Source organism: Lepus europaeus, chromosome 7, assembly GCF_033115175.1.
Source record: "Lepus europaeus isolate LE1 chromosome 7, mLepTim1.pri, whole genome shotgun sequence".
Lineage (NCBI taxonomy): Eukaryota > Metazoa > Chordata > Mammalia > Lagomorpha > Leporidae > Lepus > Lepus europaeus.
The window spans coordinates 90,513,014-90,537,389 of NC_084833.1; the positions used below are offsets into that span (position 1 = coordinate 90,513,014).

Genomic DNA, 24,376 nt, shown 5'->3' on the forward strand with positions numbered 1-24,376 from the left:
TGAAGAGCATAAGTACAGCTTGTAGCACATTGGAGAGTACTCCATGATGGAGCTGAAGGACTCTTGCTATAGATTTAGCCAGAGAGAGGCAGTGTGCAAGGCAGGCTGCTTACTGGAAAGCCCTCAGGATGTATGGCTCAGCAAGGCCATACTGTATCAGCTGCTATTCCCATTGTGTCCAGAGCTCATAGAACCTGTGCTTATGAATCTGAACCCTCTATTATTTCAGAACATCTACTATGACTTTATTTTTCCACAGTAGCCCTTTTCCTATATTTGAATTCAAATGTCATTCTTCTTTTATTTTTTAAGATTTATTTATTTTATTTGAAAGGCAGAATTATAAGGGGAAAGAAAGAATTCTTCCATCCACTGGTTCACTCCCTGAATGGCCTCAATGGCTGGGGCTGGTCTAGCCCAAAGACAGGAGCCCAGAGCTTTACCTGGGCCTCCTATGTGAGCAACAGAGGCCCAAGCAGTTGGACCATCCTTTACTGCTTTCCCAGGCACATTTTCAGGGATCTGGATTGGAAGCAGAGTAGCCAAGACTTGATCCGGCTCCTGCCAGTGTTGCAGGCAGCAGAAAACCTCACTGAGCCATAACACTAGCCCCTCAGATGTCATTCTCAGTGTTTCTGTCAAAACTTGCTTAAAAATCTTTACTTTGTTTTGGTCTTAGTTCACTTGCCCTTTCCTAGATTACTCAATCCCAAAGAAGAGTGTTAGGGTGAGGTGTCTTCTCCATCAACTCCTTTGAATATAGTTGAAAAGAAACTGGGAAAGGTAGACAGGAACTGGTAGGAGGTCAGGTGAGGAAGTGGATGAAGCAACTTACTGTACTGCTCCACTTCAACCAGAATTGTTGAAACTTTAGTAAAACATTCCTGTATTACAAAGAGTTGCCCTTCCACTTTCATTCCTGTTGTGTATAAATTCAGTAAAAGAGAATGATCTGACACCTGGCATAATCTATGCCAGGCTATGAGACAATGTGAAGAAATAGTGCACCAGTCAGGCTTTATAAGCTAGTCAATGAACTATTAAAACATTTTTAAAAATTTCCAACCATGGCCAGTCTGTGGCATAGTAGGCTAAGGCTCCACCTGCAGCACCAACATCCCACATGGACACTGGTTTGTGTCCCAGCTGCTCCTCTTCCAATCCAGCTCTCTGCATATGGCCTGGGAAAGCAGTAGAAGAAGGCCCAAGTGCTTGGGTCCCTGCACCCATGTGGAAGACCTGGAAGAATCTCCATGCTCCTGGCTTCAAATCTGCTCAGCTCCAGCCATTGCAGCCATTTTGGGAGTGAACCAATAGCTGGAACACCTTTCTCTCTGTCTCTCTCTCTCTGTCTGTCTCTGTCTCTGTCTCTAACTCTGCCTCTCAAGTAAATAAATAAAATCTTTAAAAAATACAACTTCCAATCAAGAATATTATATCCAGCAAAGTTATCCTTTACAGATTAAGTATTTTCCAGATAACCAAAAACTGACAGAATTCACCACCACCAGATCAACTCTACAAGAAATTATGAAGGGCATCCTGCGTTAGAAGTAAACATGAAAATGCATGTCACCACCAAATTCACTAAACAGAACAGGAAGAATCATTATCCAGTCAACAAAATGACAGTTCTTATTTATCAATAGTAACCTTGAATATAAATAGATTATCCACCAACCAAAAGACTTAGGTTGGCTGAATGGATAAAAACCATGACCCACTATATGTTGCTACAAGGAACTCACTTCACAAAGAAACACAAAGACTGAAAATAAAGGGTTGGAAAAAGATATACCAGGGAAATGGAAACCAAAAGTGAGCAGGTGTGACTCTCCTGATACCAAGTAAACCAGACTTTAAATTAAAAAGTATAAAAAGAGATAAAGTGGGGCTGACACTGTGGCACAGCAGATTAAAGCCCTAGCCTGCAGCACTAGCATCCCATATGAGCACCAGTTTCAAGTCTCAGCTGCTCCAATTCCAATCCAGCTCCCTGCTAATATGCCTGTGAAAGCATCTGAGGATGGCCCAGGTCCTTGGCCCCCATACCTATGTAAGAGACGTGGAAGAAGCTCCTGGCTCCTGGATTCAGATCAGCTCAGCTCCAGCTGTTGCAGCCATTTGAGTAGTGAATCAGTGGATGGAACAATTCTCTCTCTCTTTCTCTACCTCTTTCTGTAATTCTGTCTTTAAAATGAATGAATCTACCAAAAAAGATAAAGAGGGACATTATATTTTGAAAAAAATATAATTTTTCAGCAAAAAGACAAAACAATCATAAGTATATATGTACCCAACACAACACCACACAGATATATACAATAAATATTGTTAGACCTAAAGAGAGAGATAGACTCCAATACAGAGATAGACTCCAATACAATAATAGTGGGTGATTTCAACACTCCACTCTCATAAATGGACACATTATCCAGACAGAAAATCAATAGATATATTGGACTTGAAACATACTAATGAACAAATGAACATATCAGACATTTACAGGACATTTCACCCAAAAGCCACAAAATTTACATTCTTCTCTTCAATACATGGAGCATTTTCTACAGTAGATCACATGTTAGGCCACAAATGAAGTCTCAGAAAGTTTAAAAGGGTTGAAATCATATCTTGTATATTCTCAGACCTTAAAGAAATAAAACTTGAGATCAACCAAAACAATAGAACACTTCAAAATTAAACAACATGTGAACTGAGTAATCAATGAATCATTGAAAAAATTAAAAAGGAAATAAAAACTTTCTTGAAATAAATAAAAACACAAAAAACCTGTTGGAAACAGCAAAAGTATTAAGAGGAAAATTTATTGCATTAAGTGCTTACATAAAAGAGAATTGTCTCAAAAAACCAGTGATGCATTTTGAAGACTTTGGAAAACAAAAACAAAACCCAATATCAGCCAGAAATGAGAAATAATAAGGATGAGAGAAAAGTAAATTAAATTTAAACTAAAAAAAAGCAAAAGATAAAAAAGTTGTGTTTCTTTAGAAGAAAAGCAAACTAGGTAAGCCTCTAGCCAAACTAACAAAGAAAAAAACACAATAAGAGATGAAAAAGGAGGCATTACAATTGACACCACTGAAATACAAAGGATTATAAAACTGCTATGAAGAATTTTATGCTAATACACTGAAAAACTTCACAGAAATGGATAAATTCCTGGAGTCATATGACCTACCAGTATTAAATCAAGATGTATTCAATCTGAGCAGACCCTTGACAAGCAATGAAGTTGAAGCAGTAATCAAAAGTTTTCCAGCAAGGAAAAGTCTAGGACCAGATGGCTTTACTACTGAGTTCTACAAAAACATAAAAAGATGTAGTAGCTACAGTACTGTTCAAACTATTCAAGAGGGATTCCAAGATAGCAGAATAGAGAATGATGTATGCACTAGGCCAGGAGTAAATAGTAAAAAAAAAAAAAAAAAAAAAAAAAAAAAAGGAAATTAACTCTCAGGGGAGAATGAGAATACTGCACTGGAAATTCTACAAAAGGAAGAGGATCACCATGGGCCTGTGTGAAAGGTGCAGACACACAGCACAAACACAGAAACAACACACAACTGCAACAGCTGAGAGCCAGAGTGGCCATCAGCTTAGAGATAAAGATGAGATCAGCCTGCAGCAACAAAATTGAAATAAAAAATATGAAAGATCAGTGAATTGAGCTGTTTTTTTAAAAAATAAGCAAAATTAATACACCATTGTCCCAATTTAAAAAATTGACAAAGGAGGACCAAATCAATAAAATCAGAGATGAACAAGGAAATTAAACAAAAGATACCACAGAAATAAAAAGAGTCATCAGGAATTACTACAAAAAGCTGAATGCCAACAAATTGGGAAACCTAGAAGAAATGGATAGATTCCTGGACACATACAATCTACCATGATTGAGCCATGAAGACATAGAAAACCTAAACAGACCAGTAACCAAAATGGAGATTGAATCAGTATAACAAAGAATCAGTATAACCTCCCAACAAAGAAAAGCCCAGGACTGGATGGCTGCACTGATGAATTCTCCAGACATTTAAAGAACTAATTCCAATTCTTCTCAAGATATTCAAAACAATTGAAAGGGAGAGAATCCTCTCAAACTCCTTCTATGAAATCTGCATCACCTCAATTCCTAAACCAGAAAAAGGTAAAACACAGAAAGAGGATTCTAGAACAATATCCCTGATGAATATATGTTGCTGTTGATTCATTCTGAGAGGAGGAGTGCTGTGGGGGCAAGAGACACAGAGACCACACAGACCCTGGGAATCGGGTGAAAGCAAGCCAGAGGCGAGCAACCTGCAGACTCATTTATTTCAGTTGGTACAGCAGCTTATATAGCCAAGGCAGCCAATCTGGTCAAGGGGCAGTTTATGCCCTAACCAATCACAGCCTGTTGCCAGGCAGTTTCCGAAGCCATCCAATCACAGCATGTTGCCAGGCAGGCTCCATTGCCATGTGGTTTCCAAAGCCATCCAATCACAGCCTGTTGCCAAGCAGGCTCCATTGCCAGTGGCCATCTTGGCATGGCCTTCTCATTCCACCACAAACACACATGCAAAAATCTTCAACAAAATACTAGCAAATCGAATCCAACAATGCATCAGAAAGATCATTCACCCAGACCAAGTGGGACTTATCCCTGGAATGTAGGAATTGTTCAACATTTGTAAATCAACACATTAACAAACTGAAGAACAAAAATCATATAATTATCTCAGTAGATGCAGAGAGCATTTAATAAAATACAACAGCCTTTCATGAAACCTTAAGCAAAATGGATATAGAAAACCTTAAGCAAAATGGATATAGAAGTAACATTTCTCAACACAAGGCAATTTATGACAAACCCACAGCCAGCATCTTATTGAATGGGGAAAAGTGGGAAGCATTCTTCCTAAGAGATTGAACCACACAAGCATGCCCACTCTTACCATTGCTATTTAATATAGTCCTGGATGTTTTAGCCAGAGCCATTAAACAAGAAAAAGAAGTCAAAGGGATACAAATTGAGAAGGAGAAAGTCAACGTATCCCTATTTGCAGATGACATGATTCTAAATATAGGGGATCCCCTGGGAGACTATTAGAACTTTTAAAAGAGTTTGGTAAAGTGGCAGTATATAAAATCACCGCACAAAAACCAATAGCCTTTGTTTACACAGACAATGCTATGGCTGAGAAACAACTTTTAAAATCAGTCCCACTCACAATATCTACAAAAAATCAAATACCTTGGAATAAATGTAACCAAGGAGGCCATAGATGTCTATGATGAAAATTAGAAAACATAAAAGAGTAGAAGGAGACATAAAAATGGAAAAATCTTCCATGTTCATGGTTTGGAAGAATCAATATCATCAAAATCCCCATACTACCAAAATCAATTTACAGATTTAATGTGATCCCAAGCAAAATACAAATGACATTCTCTGATCTAGAAAAAATGATGCTAAAATCTGTATAGAAACACAAGAGACCCCAAATAGCTAAACCAAGCTTATACACAAAAACAAAGCAGGAGACATCACAATACTAGATTTCAACATATACTATAGGACAATTATAATCAAAACAGCCTGGTACTGGCACAAAACCAGATGGGTAGACCACTGGAACAGAATAGAAACGGCAAATATCAATCCACACACCTACAACCAACTTATCTTTGACAAGAAGCTAAAATCAATCTCTGGAGCAAGGACAATCTCTTCAACAAATGGTGCTAGGAAAATTAGATCTCCACGTGCAGAAGTATGAAACTAGACCCCTACCTTATACTTTACACACAAATCTTATCAAAATGGATCAAAATCCTAAATCTATGAGCCGATACCCTCAAATTACTCAAGAACATTGGGGAAACTCTGCAAGATATTGGCATAGGCAAAAACTTTTGGAAAAGACCCCAGAAGCACAGGCATCAAAGCCAAAATTGACAAATGGGATTATATCAAACTGAGAAGCTTCTGCACTGCCAAAAAATACTCAGGAAAGTGAAGAAGCACTGACAGAATGGGAGAAAATATTACAAACTGTGCAACTAATAAAGGGTTACTGTCTAGAATCTATAAACAGCTCATGAAAGTCAACAACAAACAAACAATCCAGGTAAGAAATGGGCAAAGTACTTGAACAGAAATTTTTCAAGATAGGAAATTCAAATAGCCAACAGACCCTTGAAAAAATGCTCAGGATCACTAGCCATCTGGGAAATGCAAATCAAAACCACAATGGGCCGGCGCCATGGCTTAACAGGCTAATCCTCCGCCTTGCAGCGCCGGCACACCAGGTTCTAGTCCCAGTTGGGGCGCCGGATTCTATCCCGGTTGCCCCTCTTCCAGGCCAGCTCTCTGCTATGGCCCGGGAAGGCAGTGGAGGATGGCCCAAGTGCTTGGGCCCTGCACCTGCATGGGAGACCAGGAGAAGCACCTGGCTCCTGGCTTCGGATCAGCGCGGTGCACCGGCCGCAGTGGCCATTGGAGGGTGAACCAACGGCAAAAAGGAAGACCTTTCTCTCTGTCTCTCTCTCTCTCACTATCCACTCTACCTGTCAAAAAAAAAAAAAAACCACAATGAAGTTTCACCTAATTCCAGATAGAATGACTCTCATACAGAAATTGACAAACAAATGCTGGCGATGATGTGGGGAAAAAGGTACTCTAATCCACTGTTGGTGAGAATGTAAACTGGTGCAGTCACTATGGAAGACAGTATGAAGTCACCTAGGAAATCTGAGTATAGGCCTACCATATGATCCAGCCATCCCACTCCTGGAAATACACCCAAAACAAAAGAAATCAGCATATGAAAGAATTATCCATACCCCCGTGTTCATTGTAACACAATTCACAATAGGCATGATATGAAATCAACCCAGATTTCTATCAGCTGTTGACTGGATAAAGAAATTGTGGTATATATACATTATAGAGTACTACTCAGCTGTAAAAAGAAAATAAATCCTGTCTTTTGCAACAAAATGATGCAATTGAAAACCATTATACTTAGTGAAATAAGCCAGTCCCAAAAAGACAGATACCAAATATTTTCCCTGATCTGAGGTAACTAATAGAGTACCTAAAAAGTAATGTATTAGAGTGAAATGGACATTTAGAGATTCAGTGATTGTTTACAGTTCAACTCTCCTTCTGTTGAGGAACAGTATTTTTTCTTCATATTAATTTTTGAGCTCTTTTACTTATTGTAGTGTTAGCTATAAGATCATTAAGTAAACTGAAAGTAGATGTTTGTAAAACTTAAGAGTATAAATGGGAGAGGGAGGAGGAAGAAGGGTAGGAACATGGGCAAGAGGGAGGATAGAATAGGAAATATCATAATCTCCCTAAACCTGTGCATGTGAAGAACATGAAACTTGTATAACTTAAATATTTTTTTAAAAATTAGAAAAAAATAAGATTTAAAAAACTGTTCCAAAATATTGAACAAGATGGAACTCTGTCAAACTTTTTATAAGTGCACATTAGTTTGATACCAAAACCAAAGACACAACATGAAAAGAAAACTAGGCCTATATCCTTAATGAACATAGATACAAAGATTCTCAACAATATACTAGCATATCTCATCTAAAGCCACTTCTAAAAGATTATACATCACAATCAAGTGGGATTTATCCCAGAAACATATAGGGGTCTCAACATTCGAAAATCAATAAACATCATAAATCACATCAATAAGATGAAGAATAGAAGCCATATAGTCATCTCAATAGATGCAGAGAGAAAACATTTGATAAGATTCAACACTACTTCATCTTAAAAAAAAAAAAAAAAAAAAAAAAAAAAAAAAAAACCTCCACAAATTACATCTAGAAGGAGCAGTCCTCAAAATTATAAAGGTTATGTATGAGAAAACTATAGCCAGTATCATACTGAATGGAGGAAACCATCTAATCTGGAACAAGACAAGGATGTCTGCTTTTGCCGCTCTTCTTCAGTATAATACTAAAAGTTTTAGCAAGAACAGTTAGGCAGGATAAAAAAATGAAGGGCATCAAAATGGGAAAAGCATTAGTCAATACCCATGTTTGCAGCTGACATGATTTTGAACATGGATAAACCTACTCTATCAAAAATCTATTAGAATTGATAAACCAATTCAGTAAAATTGCAGGTTACAAAATAAACTTACAAAAAAATTACTTTCTTGTGTACTAATGATGAACTCACAGAAAGAAAAATCAAGAAAGAAACTCCATTCACAATAGCTATACAAGAAAAATCAAAGATTTAGGCATGAATTAACCAAATAAATGAAAGATCTCTGTAATGAAAATTATTAAATACCCATGAAAGAAATCATCAAGAGTACAAAAAAAATGGAAAAATATTCCTTGCTCATGTATTGGGAGAATTAATATCATTAAAATGTCTATACTACCTAAAGCAATATATAGAGTCAATGCAATCCCTATCCAAATACCAATAGCATTCTTTACAGAGTTAGAAAAAACAATCCTAAAATTCATATGGAATCACAAAAGACCCCAAATAACCCAAGTGATCCTGAGCAAATATATATATATATATATATATATATATATATATATATATATATATATATATATATATATCAAGCTGGAGGCATCACAATACCTGGTTTCAAAGCATACTATAGGGGCCAGTGCTGTGGTATAGTTGTAAAGCCACCGCCTGATGTGCTGGCATCCCATTAGGGTACCGATTGAAGTCCTGGCTGCTCTGCTTACCATCCAGCTCACTGATGTGCCCTGGGAAAGCAGTAGAAGATGGCCCAAGTACTTGGGCCCCTGCACCCACATGAGAGACCCAGAAGATCTACTCAGAAAGACAGATACCGCATAGTCTCCCTTATGGTAGGAGCTAAAATTTAAAAAAAGAAAGAAATATCTGTATGTATATTGGTATTATTGCAAATATGGGGTTTTTTAAACTTTGTTTTAGATCTTTCTCAAACAAATGTTTAAGAATGTTATATTACTATAGTTTTAATGGTCTGTGATTACTTTAAAATTTACTGTATATGGATGAAATGGTCATTTTCCATTCAATTATCTTTTAATCAGATCTTAATGTATTGTTTTGCTAATATTGAGACTATCAGTAATACAGATTAAACATAAAATTGTATTATTTATGTATCCATTACAATGTGAGTAGCACAAAAAGTTGAGGGAATATTATGAGTATTCAAAAATTACCATCCAATTCATGGGAAAAAACTGCTGAAATTCATCAATAAAAGACAAAATTTCTTCATATCTCCTCACTGTTTTACTTTCATATCTCTCACTGTTGTAAACTTTAGAACAAATGTAATGAAAGAAATATAAATCTCCTACAAATAAAACTATAAAACATGATTGAAAGAAATTAAGAACTAAGTAAACACAAAGACATTCTATTGAGATGAAATACTACCCAGTCTATCTATAGTTTCAACATAACCCTTATCAAAATCTATATAGTGAAAACCCATAGTCAGAAGAACTAACTCATTCATCACCTGCGACCACAACTTGTTTATGAATACAAAAGTTTGAAAGGGAAAATCAATATTCTGTGAGAATTTTTTTTGGATTTTATAATAAAGAGGGCTTTATATTGTATTATTAAGAGTAAACTATGTACTGTACATTTTATGTTAAGTAGATAATACACACACACATACTTTGGAAGGGGATCTCAATTATTTTTGATAACCATTTTCTATATTCTATATTCTATATTCAAGAGGCTTCCATAGCCTTGGAAGCTCATGACAAGAGCCTCAGGTGATTACTGACATAATAAATAAGAATGTCAATTGTTAAATCTTTTTTTTTTTTTTTGACAGGCAGAGTGGACAGTGAGAGAGAGACAGAGAGAAAGGTCTTCCTTTTGCCGTTGGTTCACCCTCCAATGGCCGCCGCGGTAGGCGCGCTGCGGCCGGCGCACCGCGCCGATCCGATGGCAGGAGCCAGGTGCTTCTCCTGGTCTCCCATGGGGTGCAGGGCCCAAGGACTTGGGCCATCCTCCACTGCACTCCCGGGCCAGAGCAGAGAGCTGGCCTGGAAGAGGGGCAACCGGGACAGGATCGGTGCCCTGACCGGGACTAGAACCCGGTGTGCCGGTGCCGCAAGGCGGAGGATTAGCCTAGTGAGCCGCGGCGCCGGCCAATTGTTAAATCTTAACAATGGGAGTCACTGTGCATCTGCTCCCCATGTGTTGTACTATGATGATTAATGATAAAACTACTACTCAAAGAGTGCTCTATACTTTGTGAGTCTTTGTGGGTACAGTCTATTGAAATCTTAGTATATACTAAGTTGATCTTCTGTATATAAAGATAATTGATCAGCCCAACTTCCAAAGTGACCACTGCAGCTGAGGGTATGGTCAAGTAGGGTCAGCAACATTGCAGGCAGAACTGTAAATTTCTTGTTAGAGATGCCACCTGCCTTTACCTGGCCAGCTCTCCTCCCAGGCCAGCCAAGTAATGAAAGTCAACAGAGTGCCTTCCCCTAGGAGGTTCACACCGCCCTTAGGATATACCCCATGTGAAGAGATAGATAGGCCTAGGCCTCTGAATTTACAAGGCCTAAAGCCCACCAGATTATTATCAAGCCCCTTCTATCAGGTTCTATTTGCCTCTAAATCAGAAAACTTAATTGTAGCTTAGACAGCACCTTTCTTAGCTCCTCTAATAATGACTCTGTCCTTTGTTCTAGGCCCTGTCTAGTGCACTTGGGCCTCATTCCTTTGTAATCATAACCTCTACTCTACCACCAATGGCTCTACTCCCAACCTGTGTGTACTGATGGTCCTCTTCCCCACTTAATGCTGTATAATTGTTCAAACCTGGTAAATGCCACTCTTAGGATCATTGGTTACTATCCTCACTCTGTCTTTTATGACCTTGTCTAAATATGATCAGAGTCGGCAAACTTGGAAGGCTTCCATAGCCTTGGCAACTCATGACAACAGCCTAGTTTGGTTACTGGCGCCATAAACTAGAGTGTCAATTTGTTGGGTCAACAACAGGAGCCACTGTGCACTTGCTCCTCATGTGGGATCTCTGTCCTTAATGTGCTGTACATTGTGATTTAATGCTATAACTAGTACTCAAACAGTATGTTTCACTTTGTGTTTCTATGTGGGTGCAAACTGTTGCAATCTTTATACTAAATTGATCTTCTGTATATAAAGAGAATTGAAAATGAATCTTGATGCAAATGGAAGGGGAGAGGGAGCGGGAGAGGGGAGGGTTGCGGGTGGGAGGGAAGTTATGGGAGGGGGAAGCCATTGTTTTTTTTTTTTTTTGACAGGCAGAGTGGACAGTGAGAGAGAGAGAGAGACAGAGAGAAAGGTCTTCCTTTGCCGTTGGTTCACCCTCCAATGGCCGCCGCGGTAGCGCGCTGCGGCCGGCGCACCGTGCTGTTCCGATGGCAGGAGCCAGGTGCTTCTCCTGGTCTCCCATGGGGTGCAGGGCCCAAACACTTGGGCCATCCTCCACTGCACTCCCTGGCCAGAGCAGAGAGCTGGCCTGGAAGAGGGGCAACCGGGACAGGATCGGAAGCCATTGTAATCCATAAGCTGTACACTGGAAATTTATATTCATTAAATAAAAGTTAAAAAAAAAAGATAATTGAAAATGAAGCTTGATGAAGAATAGGATGGGAGAGGGTGTGGGAGATGGGATGGTTGCAGGTGGGAGGGAGGTTATGGGGGGAAAAGCTGCTATAATTCAAAAGTTATACTTTGGAAATTTATATTAAAAGTGGAAAAGAAAATTATTTTGAAAAAATCATAATGGAAATTATAAATTAGATATGAACAATTCTAAAAATATTTAAATATATATTTATTTATCAGGCTTTCTCTGCCTCAACACTACTGATATTTTGGCTGGATAATTCCTTTATTTTTATTGACATTGGGGAACTGTCTTGTGCATTATAAGATGTTTAGCATTTGCTCTCATCTCTACTCACTAGATGCCACAGCACCTCCTAATCATGACAATCAAATGTTTCCAGATATTGCCAAATATCCCTGGGATGTCAAGAATCTTCTATGGTTGAGAATCACTGAATATAGACACACACAAACATACACACACACACAGACACAGTGTACACGTGTGTTTGCATGCCTGTGTGTATCAGTCACCTTTTCATTACTATAACAAAATATCTAAAACAGGCTAACTTTATAAAGAAAGAAAATTTATTTTGGCCTACCCTTCTAGGGTTTCAAAGTGTAAGCAGCATGATACAGACTTTGGCAAGGGTTGCCAGTGTCTGCATCACCTATGATGTGAGTGTGTGTATGTCTTTCTCTTTAGAGAGTCACCAGGATTCAATCACTAGGGCTTCACCCTAACAACCTAATCTTAGTCACTTACCAAAACCATACCTATAATTGCTTTGTTTCCATCCTCTCAGGGCCATGAACTTATGACTTTGAGGTTTAAACTCCTACATGAGTTCGGGGAGACAAATAATCAAACCACAGCAGTGTGTATTCCATTTCTGTGTAGAAAGAAAGTACAGAAGGATAGAATATATCAATCCCACCTCTAAATGAGAAAAAGCATATAAACAAAAGTGTAGTTTTTCTTGAACCCCAAGAAAGCTGAAGACAACACAACCAAGTAGCTGACATTCAAGTAAAGATTAAAAACTTACAAGGAAAGCTAGGATGTAAATATTTGCTTACCTGTGACCGAAGGTAAAAGAAAATATTTATGACACATAGAATAAAGGACTCATTCAAATATGTAAAGAAATCCATAAATCAATTAGAAAAAGAGGATACCAGCCGGCGCCGCGGCTTACTAGGCTAATCCTCCGCCTTGTGGCGCCAGCACACCGGGTTCTAGTCCCGGTCGGGGCACCGATCCTGTCCCGGTTGCCCCTCTTCCAGGCCAGCTCTCTGCTATGGCCCGGGAGGGCAGTGGAGGATGGCCCAAGTCCTTGGGCCCTGCACCCCATGGGAGACCAGGAGAAGCACCTGGCTCCTGCCATCGGATCAGCGCAGTGCGCCGGCCGCAGTGCGCCTACCGTGGCGGCCATTGGAGGGTGAACAAACGGCAAAAGGAAGACCTTTCTCTCTGTCTCCCTCTACTGTCCACTCTGCCTGTCAAAAATTTAAAAAAGAAAAAAGAAAAAAGAAAAAGAAAAAGAGGATACCCAATAGAAATGTGAGGTTGCAAAGGAAATATTGAAAGGAACTTCACAAGAATATAACTGAAAATAAACATAGATATTGAATTTCATTTGTCATATAAAAATACAAATTAAAATAATGAGGTATTGTTACATATTCATCAGATAAGCACCTGTTTAAAAGCTGATAATAATATGTATTGGTTAAGATGAATCAACCCTTAAGGCTTCCTGGTCTGGCTGAAAGGCCTGTGAGAGCATTTCAGGCATGGAAAGCCAAGATACTGTGGCAAAAAATGTCCTACATGAAGGATCTCTGTGAGTGACACCCCAGTGGAAAGAAGGGGCCATAAAAGAAGGATGTGCTTTTCTCAAAAAGGAGGAGAAAACTTACATTTTGCTTATGGCCTTGTCCAAATACTGACGGAGTCTGTGGTCACAAAAGATATCCATAGCCTTGGCAGCTCATGGCAAGAGCCTTGGGTGATCACTGATGTCATAAATAAAAGTGTTAATTGTTAAATGAACAACAAAAGTCACTGTGCACTTACTTCCCATGTAGAACCTCTATCCTTAATGAGTTGTACTTTAAAAATTAACTGCAAAACTTGTTCTCAAACTGTACTTTATATGGTTGTGTGTGTGTGTACAAACTATTGAAATCTTTACTTAGCATAAAGTTGGTCCTCTGTATATAAAATTAAACTAAAAATGAAACTTAATGAAGAATGGGATGGGAGAGGAAGTAGGAGGTGGGATAGGAGTGGGAGTATGAGGGTGGGCATGGGGGAAAGAACCACTATATTCCTGAAGTCATACCTATGAAATTTGCATTCATTAAATAAAAGCTTTAAAAATATATAGGTACAACAATAGCAGCTTTCTTGTAAAGCTGGTGGGGTATAAATTGGTATGACATCTGTAGGAAATGTTTTGCCTTTGTCTAATAAGTTGAGCATAAGCATACCTTACAACCCAGCAGCTTTGCTCCTAGAAAATACTGCACATGTTTGTCAGGAAACATATATAAGTATATAGAATCACTAGTTTATAAAACCAAAAAATTACAAACTTCTGAACTTAGTAAATTCATATGATAAAAATGAACAAGTGGAGCAAGCACTGTGGCACTGTGGGTTAAAGCCTCGGCCTGCAGTGCCAGTATCCCATATGGATGCTGGTTTGAGTGCCAGCTGCTCTGCTTCTGATCTGGCTCCCTGATAATGTGCCTGAGAAAGCAGCGAGAGGTGGCCCAAGTGCTTGGGCCCCTGTATCCACACAGGAGACCCAGAAGAAGCTCCTGGATCCTGGCTTTAGATGGGCCCAGTACTGGCTTTTTCAGCAATTTGGGAAGTAAACCAGAAGATGGAAAACCTCTCTCTCTGTATGTCTCTATTTCTCTCTGTAACTCTGTCTTTCAAATAATAAAATAAATCTTTTTTAAAAAAAGAAAAAGAACAAATTACAACTACACAGAACACTGTGGATGGATCTAGAAATTTTTTAATTTGAGCAAAAATATGTAAATAAAGGTGAATACAAATAGTGCAGTTTCATCTATGTTGAATCCAAAAAACATGTGAAACTAAACAGGATTATCTTGGAGATGTATATGTATCTGTGCTAAAACTACAAAGTCAATGTAGTGGGTTGGTTACATCTATGGGTGAGGGAAGAGAACACAAATCTGAACAGTGTAGAGCAGGCAGGGAGCTCAAGGAAGCTTCTGAAGCAGTAATAATGTTCAAATTTCTTAATCCATGTGGTTACCCAGACACTAGCTTCATTATTATTAATTAAAATATGACTTTTATGTACTCTTTATGTTAATTTAAAATTAAAAGCATAATTAAAACGAATATATTAAGAAAGTCAAGAAGTGATCATCACAAGCAACACAGAACTAATGTTATAAGAATTAAAATGTAAAATTAGGCAGATGAAGTTTCACATAAAAAGATTTTGCCTGAGTTTTTTTTTACTCATTTTCTCTTGCTCAGAGACTTGCTATTACATGGACAAAAGCCTAGAAAATTAAAAGAAAAGTGTTGAACAAATATCTCAAATTTTATACCTCAGTATCTAAATAAATATCTTTCTTTTCCTGAGAGGTCAAAGGATGAAATTCACTTTTTGTTTAAAAAAATGAAAGAAAAGTAATATTTGAATAAAAATTGTTGTATAATAGTCAAAGTATCAGGCATTCCCTTTTATAGACATAAATTTTATGTAGTTGTTTCTAATTTACTTTTATTTTCAAACCTAATATAAATATGAAGATTATTTCTAGAATAGAAAAATGAATTTTGAATATTTGAAGCATCAGAATTTAATACTTTTTAAGTCATTCTCTTTGAATACACATAACTAAATTATTTTTGTATTGTGGTATAATTATTTCAGATCTACAAGAAACCATGGGCAAACATTCATCTATCAAAAATACTTTTCAAATAATACCGTTTCTGGTAAGTATTTGAAGAAAATTTTTCTCATTTTAAGAAAAGTCTTGATTTTATGTACATATCAATACAGGTAAGAACTCTGTAATGAAATTAGTTTTTCTTGATTGGTTCTTACAGATTTTTTTTCTTCCTAACCAAATTTTTTTTATAAAATATTTCATTAGAAGCAAGCAATATATTCATATTTTTAAAAAATGACCAGAATGTAAAGATTTTTTACATCTGGAGTATTTCATCAGTCATGGGAGAAGAAGCAATTATTAATGTACCAATCCTCAAGTAATTTCAGATTTGTAGCCTAATTGGAAAATTTCTAAGAAGTTTTACATTGGAAATCATCTCTGCCCTTGCTCATATCCCGTACATGTCTTGAAATTTCAAAACTATACGTTAATGTTACTATTTTGAATGCATGCTTTTTCTTCAACCCTGGATTCTGGTAAAGAATAAAGGAAAAACAGTCTTATCTGTCTGATCAGGAGCCTTTCAGGTCTATATAGTAAGTATATCCACAAACCACAGTAGTACCCATATTCTCACAATTCTCAAATTAGGTGTTCAACAAAGAAATTTTTGCTACAGAATTAATTAGGCACTTGCTCAGTTGTTTTTCATAATATATCTCTGTTCTGAGATTTTTTCAAATTATTATTTGAAAGGCAGTGTTAGAGAGGAGGAGAGAACAAGAGAGGGAGAGAGATCTTCCATCCACTGGTTCCATCCCAGATGGCTGCAATGGCTGGGGCTGGGGCCAGGCTGAAACCAGGAGCCTGGCGTCTCCAGGATGGGTAGCAGGGACTTAAGAACTTGGGCTGTCACCTGCGTCTTCCCAGGTGCATTAGCAGGAAACTGGATCAGATAAGGAAGAACCAGGAATCAAACTGACACTCCAGTGTGGGATGCGGTGTCTCAAACTGCAGCTTATCCTTCTGTACCAAAAATTATTAAAATCCACACATTTTTTTATTATACACATTTTCTGTGAAATTTTGAAGTTCACTCATACATTGCCATTGAATTTGTGATATTCCATTCTGCGTCATGATTTGCTTACATTGATTTTTAATGAACAAAATTATGGGGTTTTTTTTTTGCTCTGCTTTCCAAAATCCAGCCCATTTAGCACAGACTTTGAAGCACTTCCTTCATGAAGACTTCCTAACCAATTTAGTTTATGATGCTCTCGCTGTCCTCTGAACTTAATACCGTAGTATCTGAAGCATACATTTTTGAACTTCCAATTGAAAATCTTTTTTATACTGTATTCTTTTGATCTAAATTGCTTTTCACTTATCTATCTTCTTCATAGGAAATACAGCATGCTAAATACTTAAAAACTATTAGTTGACTTTTTATGATTTCTTATGCATAGTTGTCAATAGATAAATTATCTACCTTCTTCAAATGATAGTGAAAATATAGATTTATTTGAGCCTGAAACTTTATTTCAATTCTGAGGCAGGGTCTTTCACTCAACAAAAGTACCACTGTTTCTGGAATTCTTCCAATGCCCTTTAGTGAATGTTATTATTTAATAAATTGGGATTTTTTAGTGACAGTGAGCATTGTTGAGATATAATTAGAAAGAAGAAAGGAAACATACTTACTGATTTCCTATCATTGAAAAGTGATAAATGGTTTCCCACATATTCTGTTGTTTAATCTTCTGACTCACGGACACATGTAATTTTCTCAAGGTCTCAAAACAAGAATTTCATTCCCCCCTCCCCCACAACATCTTTCCTTTTTTTAATCCTTATTTCAATTAATGATGCCGCCATCTACTTAATTTCCCAAATACAAATAATTTATCCAGGTTCCTCATTCCTCTCTGGTCAACAAATCTTCCTAATTATACTTATTACTTGCATCACAAATCACTTCACTACTCTCCATTCCAACTGATAGTGTTTTTACTTTTTATTTTTTAATTTTTAATTTTTAATTGGTTTTTAACAGTTTATTTGCATACATTTCATAAATACAACTTTAGGACATAGTAATTCTATACCCGCCCTCCTACCCCACTCCCACCCCTCCTCCTCTTCTCTCTCCTGTTCCCAGTGCTGTTTTTTACTAAGATCTATTTTCATTTAACTTTATACACAGTAGATTAACTCTATTCTAGGTAAAGAGCTCAGCACTTTGTATGAGAAAAAAAATCAAAACAAAAAACTGTAAATAAAACATAAAATAAAATACACAAGAACAAAAGCTGTTCCTCAACAGTCCACACAAGGGCTGGTAATTTCACTTTTTTTTTTTTTGAAACTTAATTATCATTAAAGAAGAACCCAAGAATGCTACATCTTTTGGGAGCACTTAGACATAACTAGCATTTGTGTGACATGAGAATATCCTCCACTTAATACACTAAAAGGAAGTACTTCTTTGAGAACAAGTTTCACTATTAAGTCTCATAACGCAGCTCTTTGAGGTCAGAGGTCCTGCATGGGAAGTTAGTGTACTGTGACTCCTAATTATTAATTTAATAATTAACACTCTTATGTATGACATCAGTGATCACCCTAGGCGCTTGACATGAGCTGCCTAAGCTATTATGGAAACATTTTTGGATCCACAAACTCCTTCAGTATTTCAACAGGGCCATAGGCAAAATGGAAGCTCTCTCCTCCCTTCAGAGGAAAGTACATCCTTGCAGATACAATTCTAAGAACATAATGATGATATTCCCTCCCCCACTCCTTCCCTCCCACTCTCTTCCTCCTACTCTTCTTTCTACCTTTCTCTCTCTCTCTCTCTCTCTTTTTTTTTTTTTTTTAGTTTTTGAGATAACATTTTAAATTGCATTACAGTTGAAAAGGCTTAATACTTCACCAAATAAGTTTAATAAGTAAAAAATCAAAAAAAGCCCTAGATTAGTGGGAATATAAACAATGGCTATAGGCAATAATTGAATGGATAAATGACCAGTTCACCCATATATAGTAAATTTTGAAGTTGTCACAGACCACCAAAACTATAGTAGTATAATATTCTTTTTTTTATTTTTTAACAAATTCAATGTGATTTATAGATAACAATTCTAAGAACATAATGAAGATCTACTATAACATCTTTTTAAAGATTTTTATTTATTTATTTGAAAGTCAGAGTTACACAGAGAGAGGAGATGTAGAGTGAGAGAGAGAGGTCTTCCTTCCATTGGTTTACTCCCCAACTGGCCGCAATGGCCAGAGCTGTGCACCTCTTCCTGGTCTCCCACGTGTTTGCAGGGGCCCAAGGATTTGGGCCATCTTCTATTGCTTTCCCAGGCCATAGCAGAGAGCTGGATTGGAAGAGGAGCAGCCAGGACTAGAACCGGCACCCATATGGGATGCCAGCACTTTAGGCTAGGGCATTAATCCGCTGTGCCACAGCGCCACCCCTACTATAACATTTTCAACCATTCATTTGACAAAGGTATAAAACAAAGGTTTACAAAACCATATCTGCAGCAGTTCTGATACATACAGATATTTCTTTCTTCTTTTTTTTTAAATCTTAGCTCCCACACATAAGGGAGAACATGAGGTATTTGTCTTTCTTGATCCAGCTATTTTTCATTCAGTATGATGTTGTCCAATTGCTTCCATTTTGTTGCAAATGGTAGAATTTCACTCTTTTTCATAGCTGAATAATAGTCCATTTCGTATATATAACACATTTTCTTTAGCCACTTATCTGATGATGAACACCTTGGTTGATTCCAAATTTTGACTGTTGTGAACAGTGATACTATAAGCATGGTGGTACAGGTATCACTTTGATACACTGTTTCCAAGTCTTTTGGGTATAAACCCAGTAGTAAGATTGCTAGATCATATTGCAAGTCCATTTCTAGTTTTTTTAAGAAATCTTCACGTTGTTTTCCTCAGTGGCTGTACTAGTTTACATTCCCACCAACAGTATGTAAGTGTTCTCCTTTGTCCACATCCTTGCCGACATTTGTTACTCTCTGTGTTTTTGAATTTTAGCTATTCTGACACAAGTGAGGTTTTGTGGTTTTGCTTTGCATTTCCCTGAATGCTAGTGACGTTGAGCATTTTCTATGTATTTTTTGGTTATTTTGTATTTTTTCTTTGTAGAACTGTCTATTGAAGTCCTTCGTCCATTTCTCAACTGGATTGTTTTGTTGTTGTTGAGTTTTTGCTGATGTATTAGGATATTATTTGTCATATAGATGGCTTGCAAATAATTTTTTTTCATTCTGTTGGATACCTTCACTTTATTGTTAGTTTCCTTTTCTGTTAAAAAGCTTCTGAGTTTGGGGCACCGGATTCTATCCCGGTTGCCCCTCTTCCAGGCCAGCTCTCTGCTATGGCCCGGGAAGGCAGTGGAGGATGGCCCAAGTCCTTGGGCCCTGCACCCACATGGGAGACCAGGAGAAGCACCTGGCTCCTGGCTTCGGATCAGCGAGATGCGCCGGCCGCAGCGGCCATTGGAGGGTGAACCAATGGCAAAAAGGAAGACCTTTCTCTCTGTCTCTCTCTCTCACTATCCACTCTGCCTGTCAAAAAAAAAAAAAAAAAGCTTCTGAGTTTGATATAGTTCCATTTGTTTAGTTTTGTTGCCTGTGCTAAGGGAGTCTTGTCCAAGAAGTCATCTCCTACACCATTATCTTAGAGTATTTCCCCTACATTTTCTTCCAGCAACTTCATGGTCTCAGATCTCAAATTTAGGTCTTTGAACCATCTTGAGTTGATTTTTATATATGGTGACAGGTATGTATCTAATTCATTCTTGTACATATATACATCCAGTTTTGCCAGCACCATTTTTTAAGAGATTATCCTTATTCCACAGTATGATCTGAGCACTTTTCTCAAAAATCTCTTGGCTATATGGTATGTGAATTAATTTTTGGGGTCTCTATTCTGTTCCATTAAGTGGTGCATCAGTTTTTATGCTAATACCATGGTGTTTTGATTACTATAGATTTGTAGTATGTTTTGATCAGTATTGTGATACCTCCAGCTTGATTTTTCTTCAAGATCACTTTAGCTATTCTGGGTCTTCTATGGTACCATATGAATTTTAGGATCTATTTTTCTTTTTTTAAAAAATATATTTTTTTATTTATTTGACAGACAGAGTTACAGAGAGAGGTAGACACACAGAGAGAGAAGTCTTCCATCTGCTGGCCCATTCCCAAATGGCCACAACAGCCAGAGCTGAGCCAATCCAAAGTCAGGAGCCAGGAGCTTCCTCTGGATCTCCCACATGGACCATCTTCCACCACCTTCCAAGGCTATAGCAGAGAGCTGGATCAGAAGAGGAGCAGCTGAGATCTGAGCTGGTACCCATGTGGGATACTGGTGCTGCAGGCTGGAGCTCTAACCTGCTGCACCACAACACCGGCCCCAAGACCTCTTTTTCTAACTCTGTAAAGAATGCTATTAGTATTTTGATAGGGATTGCATTGAATCTGTAGGTTTCTTTAGGTAGTGTAGACATCTTAATGACATTGATTCTCCCAACCGGTGAGCAAGGAATATCTTTCCAATTTTTTATGACCTTGATGATTTCTGTCATCATTGTTTGACCATTTTCATTGTAGAGATCATTCAATTCTTTGGTTAAATTCACTCTCAAATATTTGATATTTTTGTGGCTATTGTGAATGGCATTTCTTTCTTGATTTTTCTTTCAGTTTATCATTACCATACAAGAAAATAGCTGGTTTTGGTACATTTATTTTGTAACCTGTAACTTTACTGAATTGGTTTATCAATTCTAACAGCTTTTTGGTAGAGTGTTTAAGTTTTTCAATGTCCAACATTATTTCTGCTGCACACATGGATATTTGACTCCCTCTTTTCCTATTTTGATACTCTTCCTTCCTCCCTCCCTCCCTCCCTTCCTTCCTTCCTTCCTTCTCCTGTCTAATTGCTCTTGCTAAACCTTTCAGTATGTACTGAATAAAAGTGGCACAAGTGGACATCCTTGTCTGGTTTCAGATTTGAGGGGAAATATTTTCAGATATGGACTGTAGTTTTCTCATATATAGCCTTTATAATTTGGAGGAATGTTCCTTTTGGAGAGTTTTTATCATGAAGGGGTGTTGAATCTTTTTTTTTTTTTTAACTTATTTGACAGATAGAGTTAGAGAGACAGAGAGAAAGGTCTTCCTTCCGTTGGTTCACTCCCTAAATGGCCACTACGGCTGGTGCTGTGCCAATCCGAAGCCTGGAGCCAGGTGCTTCCTCCTGGTCTCCCACGCAGGTGCAGGTGCCCAATCACTTGGGCCATCCTCCACTGCCTTCCCAGGCCACAGCAGAGAGCTGGACTAGAAGAGCAGCAGCTGAGACTAGAACCCAGCACCCATATGGGATGCTGGCGCCGCAGGCGGAAGAATAGCCAAGTGAGTCACAGCGCCATCTCCCAGGGGTGTTGAATCTTATCAAATGCTTTCTTCATCTATTGAGATGACTACGTTTTTTGTTCTTCATCCTACTGATCTGATTTACATTTATTGACCTGCAAATATTGAACCACCCTTGCATTTCTGTGATAAATACCACTTGATCATGATGTGTGTTCTTTGTGATGAAGTTTTAAATTAGATTTGCTAGTATTAGGTTGAGAATCTTTGCATCTATGTTCATTAAGGATATGGATCTGTAGTGTTCATGTCACATCATTGTTTGATGATGCTGGCCTTGGGGGCCAGCGCGGTGGCACACTAGGTTAATCCTCCGCCTGTGGTGCTGGCATCCCATATGGGCGCCAGGTTCTAGTCCTGGTTGCTCTTCTTCCAGTCCAGCTCTCTGCTGTGGCCCAGGAAGGCAGAGGAGGATGGCCCAGGTGCTTGGGCCCCTGCACCCGCATGGGAGACCAGGAGAAAGCACCTGGCTCCTGGCTTCAGATCGGCACAGCGCCAGCCATAGCGGCCTTCTGGGGAATGAACCAATGAAAAGGAAGACCTTTCTCTCTCTCTCTCTCTCTCACTGTCTGTAACTCTACCTGTCAAATAAATAAATAATTTTAAAAAATGCTGGTCTCATAAAAAGAGTTTGGCAGAATTCTATCCTGTTCAATATTTTAGAATAGCTTGAAGAGTATTGTAGTTACTTTTTTATTTTGTTTTGTAGAATTCAGTAGTAAAGCCATCAGGTCCAGGACTTCTCCTTGATGGAAAACTTTTGATTACTGCTTCAATCTCATTGCTTGTTACTGGTCTGCTCGGGTTATCTATATCTTCTTGAGTTAATCTTGGTAGGTCAAATCAATCTATGAATTTATCCATTTCTTTCAGGTTTTCCAGTTTATTAGCATATAGTTCTTCATAGTAGTTTCTTATGATCCTTTGTATTTCAGTGATATCGATTGTAATGGCTGCTTTTTCAAAACTAATTTTATTTGAATTTTTCACTTTTTTTCCTTGTTAGTCTTTCTAGAGGTCATCTATTTTGCTTATCTTCTCAAAAAAGCCGCCTTTTTGGTTTTTGATTTTCTGAATTTTTTTTTAGTTTCATTTATTTTTGCTCTGAGCCTTATTATTTCTTACCTCCTGCTGATTTTTGATTTGATTTGTTCTTGTTTTTGTACGTTTTCAAGATGTATCATCAGATTATTAAATTGAGACATTTCCCTTTTTAAAATCTAATCACTTAATGCTATAAACTTCCACTGCTTTATGCGATATCCCACATTTTGATATGTTTTATTTTCTTTTTCATTTATTTCAAGAAAGTTTTTTATTTCCTTTTTAATTTCTTCAGTGACTCATTGATCATTCAGTAGCATGTTGTTTAATTTCCAAGTATTTATGAGTATTCTATTGTTCTGGTTTATTTCAAGCTTTATTCCTTTAAGGTCTGAAAATATACAAGATATGATTTCAATCTTTTTAAACTTGTTGTTTGTGGCCTAACATATGCTCCATTCTAGAAAATGTTCCATGTGCTGTTGAGAAGAATGTGTATTCTGTAGCTGTTGGGAGAAATGTCCTGTAAACGTCTGATAGTGTGTTTTCTCATTAGTATATTTCAGCTCCAATGTATCTTTACTGACTTTCTATCTGAATGATCTGTCAATTGATGAGAGTAAGGTATTGAAATTACTCAGTATTATTTTATTGGTGTCTATCTCTTCCTTTAGGTCTAATAAGATTGGCAGTATATATCTGAGTGGTTTTGTGTTGGGTGCATATATATTTATGATTGTCATGTCTTATTGCTGAACAAAACTTTTTATCAAATATAATGTCCTTTATCTTTTTATACTTTTTGATTTAAAGTCTGTTTTATCTGATATCAGGATAGCTAGACCTGCTTTGCTTTTGGTTTCCATATGCCCAGTATATCTTTCTCCAACCCTTCATTTTCAGTCTGTGTGTATCTTTGTGAAGTGAGTTTCTTATAGCAACATATAGTGGGGTCATGGCTTTTATCCATTCAGCCAACCCAAATCTTTTGTTTGGTGAATAATACTTTTACATTCAAGGTTAGTATTGACAGGAACAAAGACCTGTCATTTTATTGACTGGATATTGATTCTTCCTGCTCTGTTTGTGAATTTGGTGGTGACATGAGTTTTCATGTTTACTTCTAATGCAGGATGCCCTTCATAATTTCTTGTAAGGCTGGTCTGGTGGTGGTAATTCTCTCAGTTTTTGCTTATCTGGAAAATACCTTATCCCTCCATAACCTTTTTTTATAAGATTTATTTATTTGAAAGGTAGAGTTAGAGAGAGAGAGAGATCTTCCATCTGCTGATTCACTCCCCAAATGGCT

General features: G+C 37.6%; 1 protein-coding gene across 1 annotated transcript in view; it reads left to right on the forward strand.

Moving 5' to 3' along the window:
- Window positions 1–24,376, forward strand: part of CEP126 (centrosomal protein 126) — a 113,699-nt gene that overhangs the window by 83,206 nt on the left and 6,117 nt on the right. Inside the window, exon 10 of the mRNA XM_062198319.1 lies at window positions 15,577–15,641. Coding sequence (XP_062054303.1) covers window positions 15,577–15,641 — 65 coding nt within the window. The remainder of the gene's footprint in view (window positions 1–15,576; window positions 15,642–24,376) is intronic.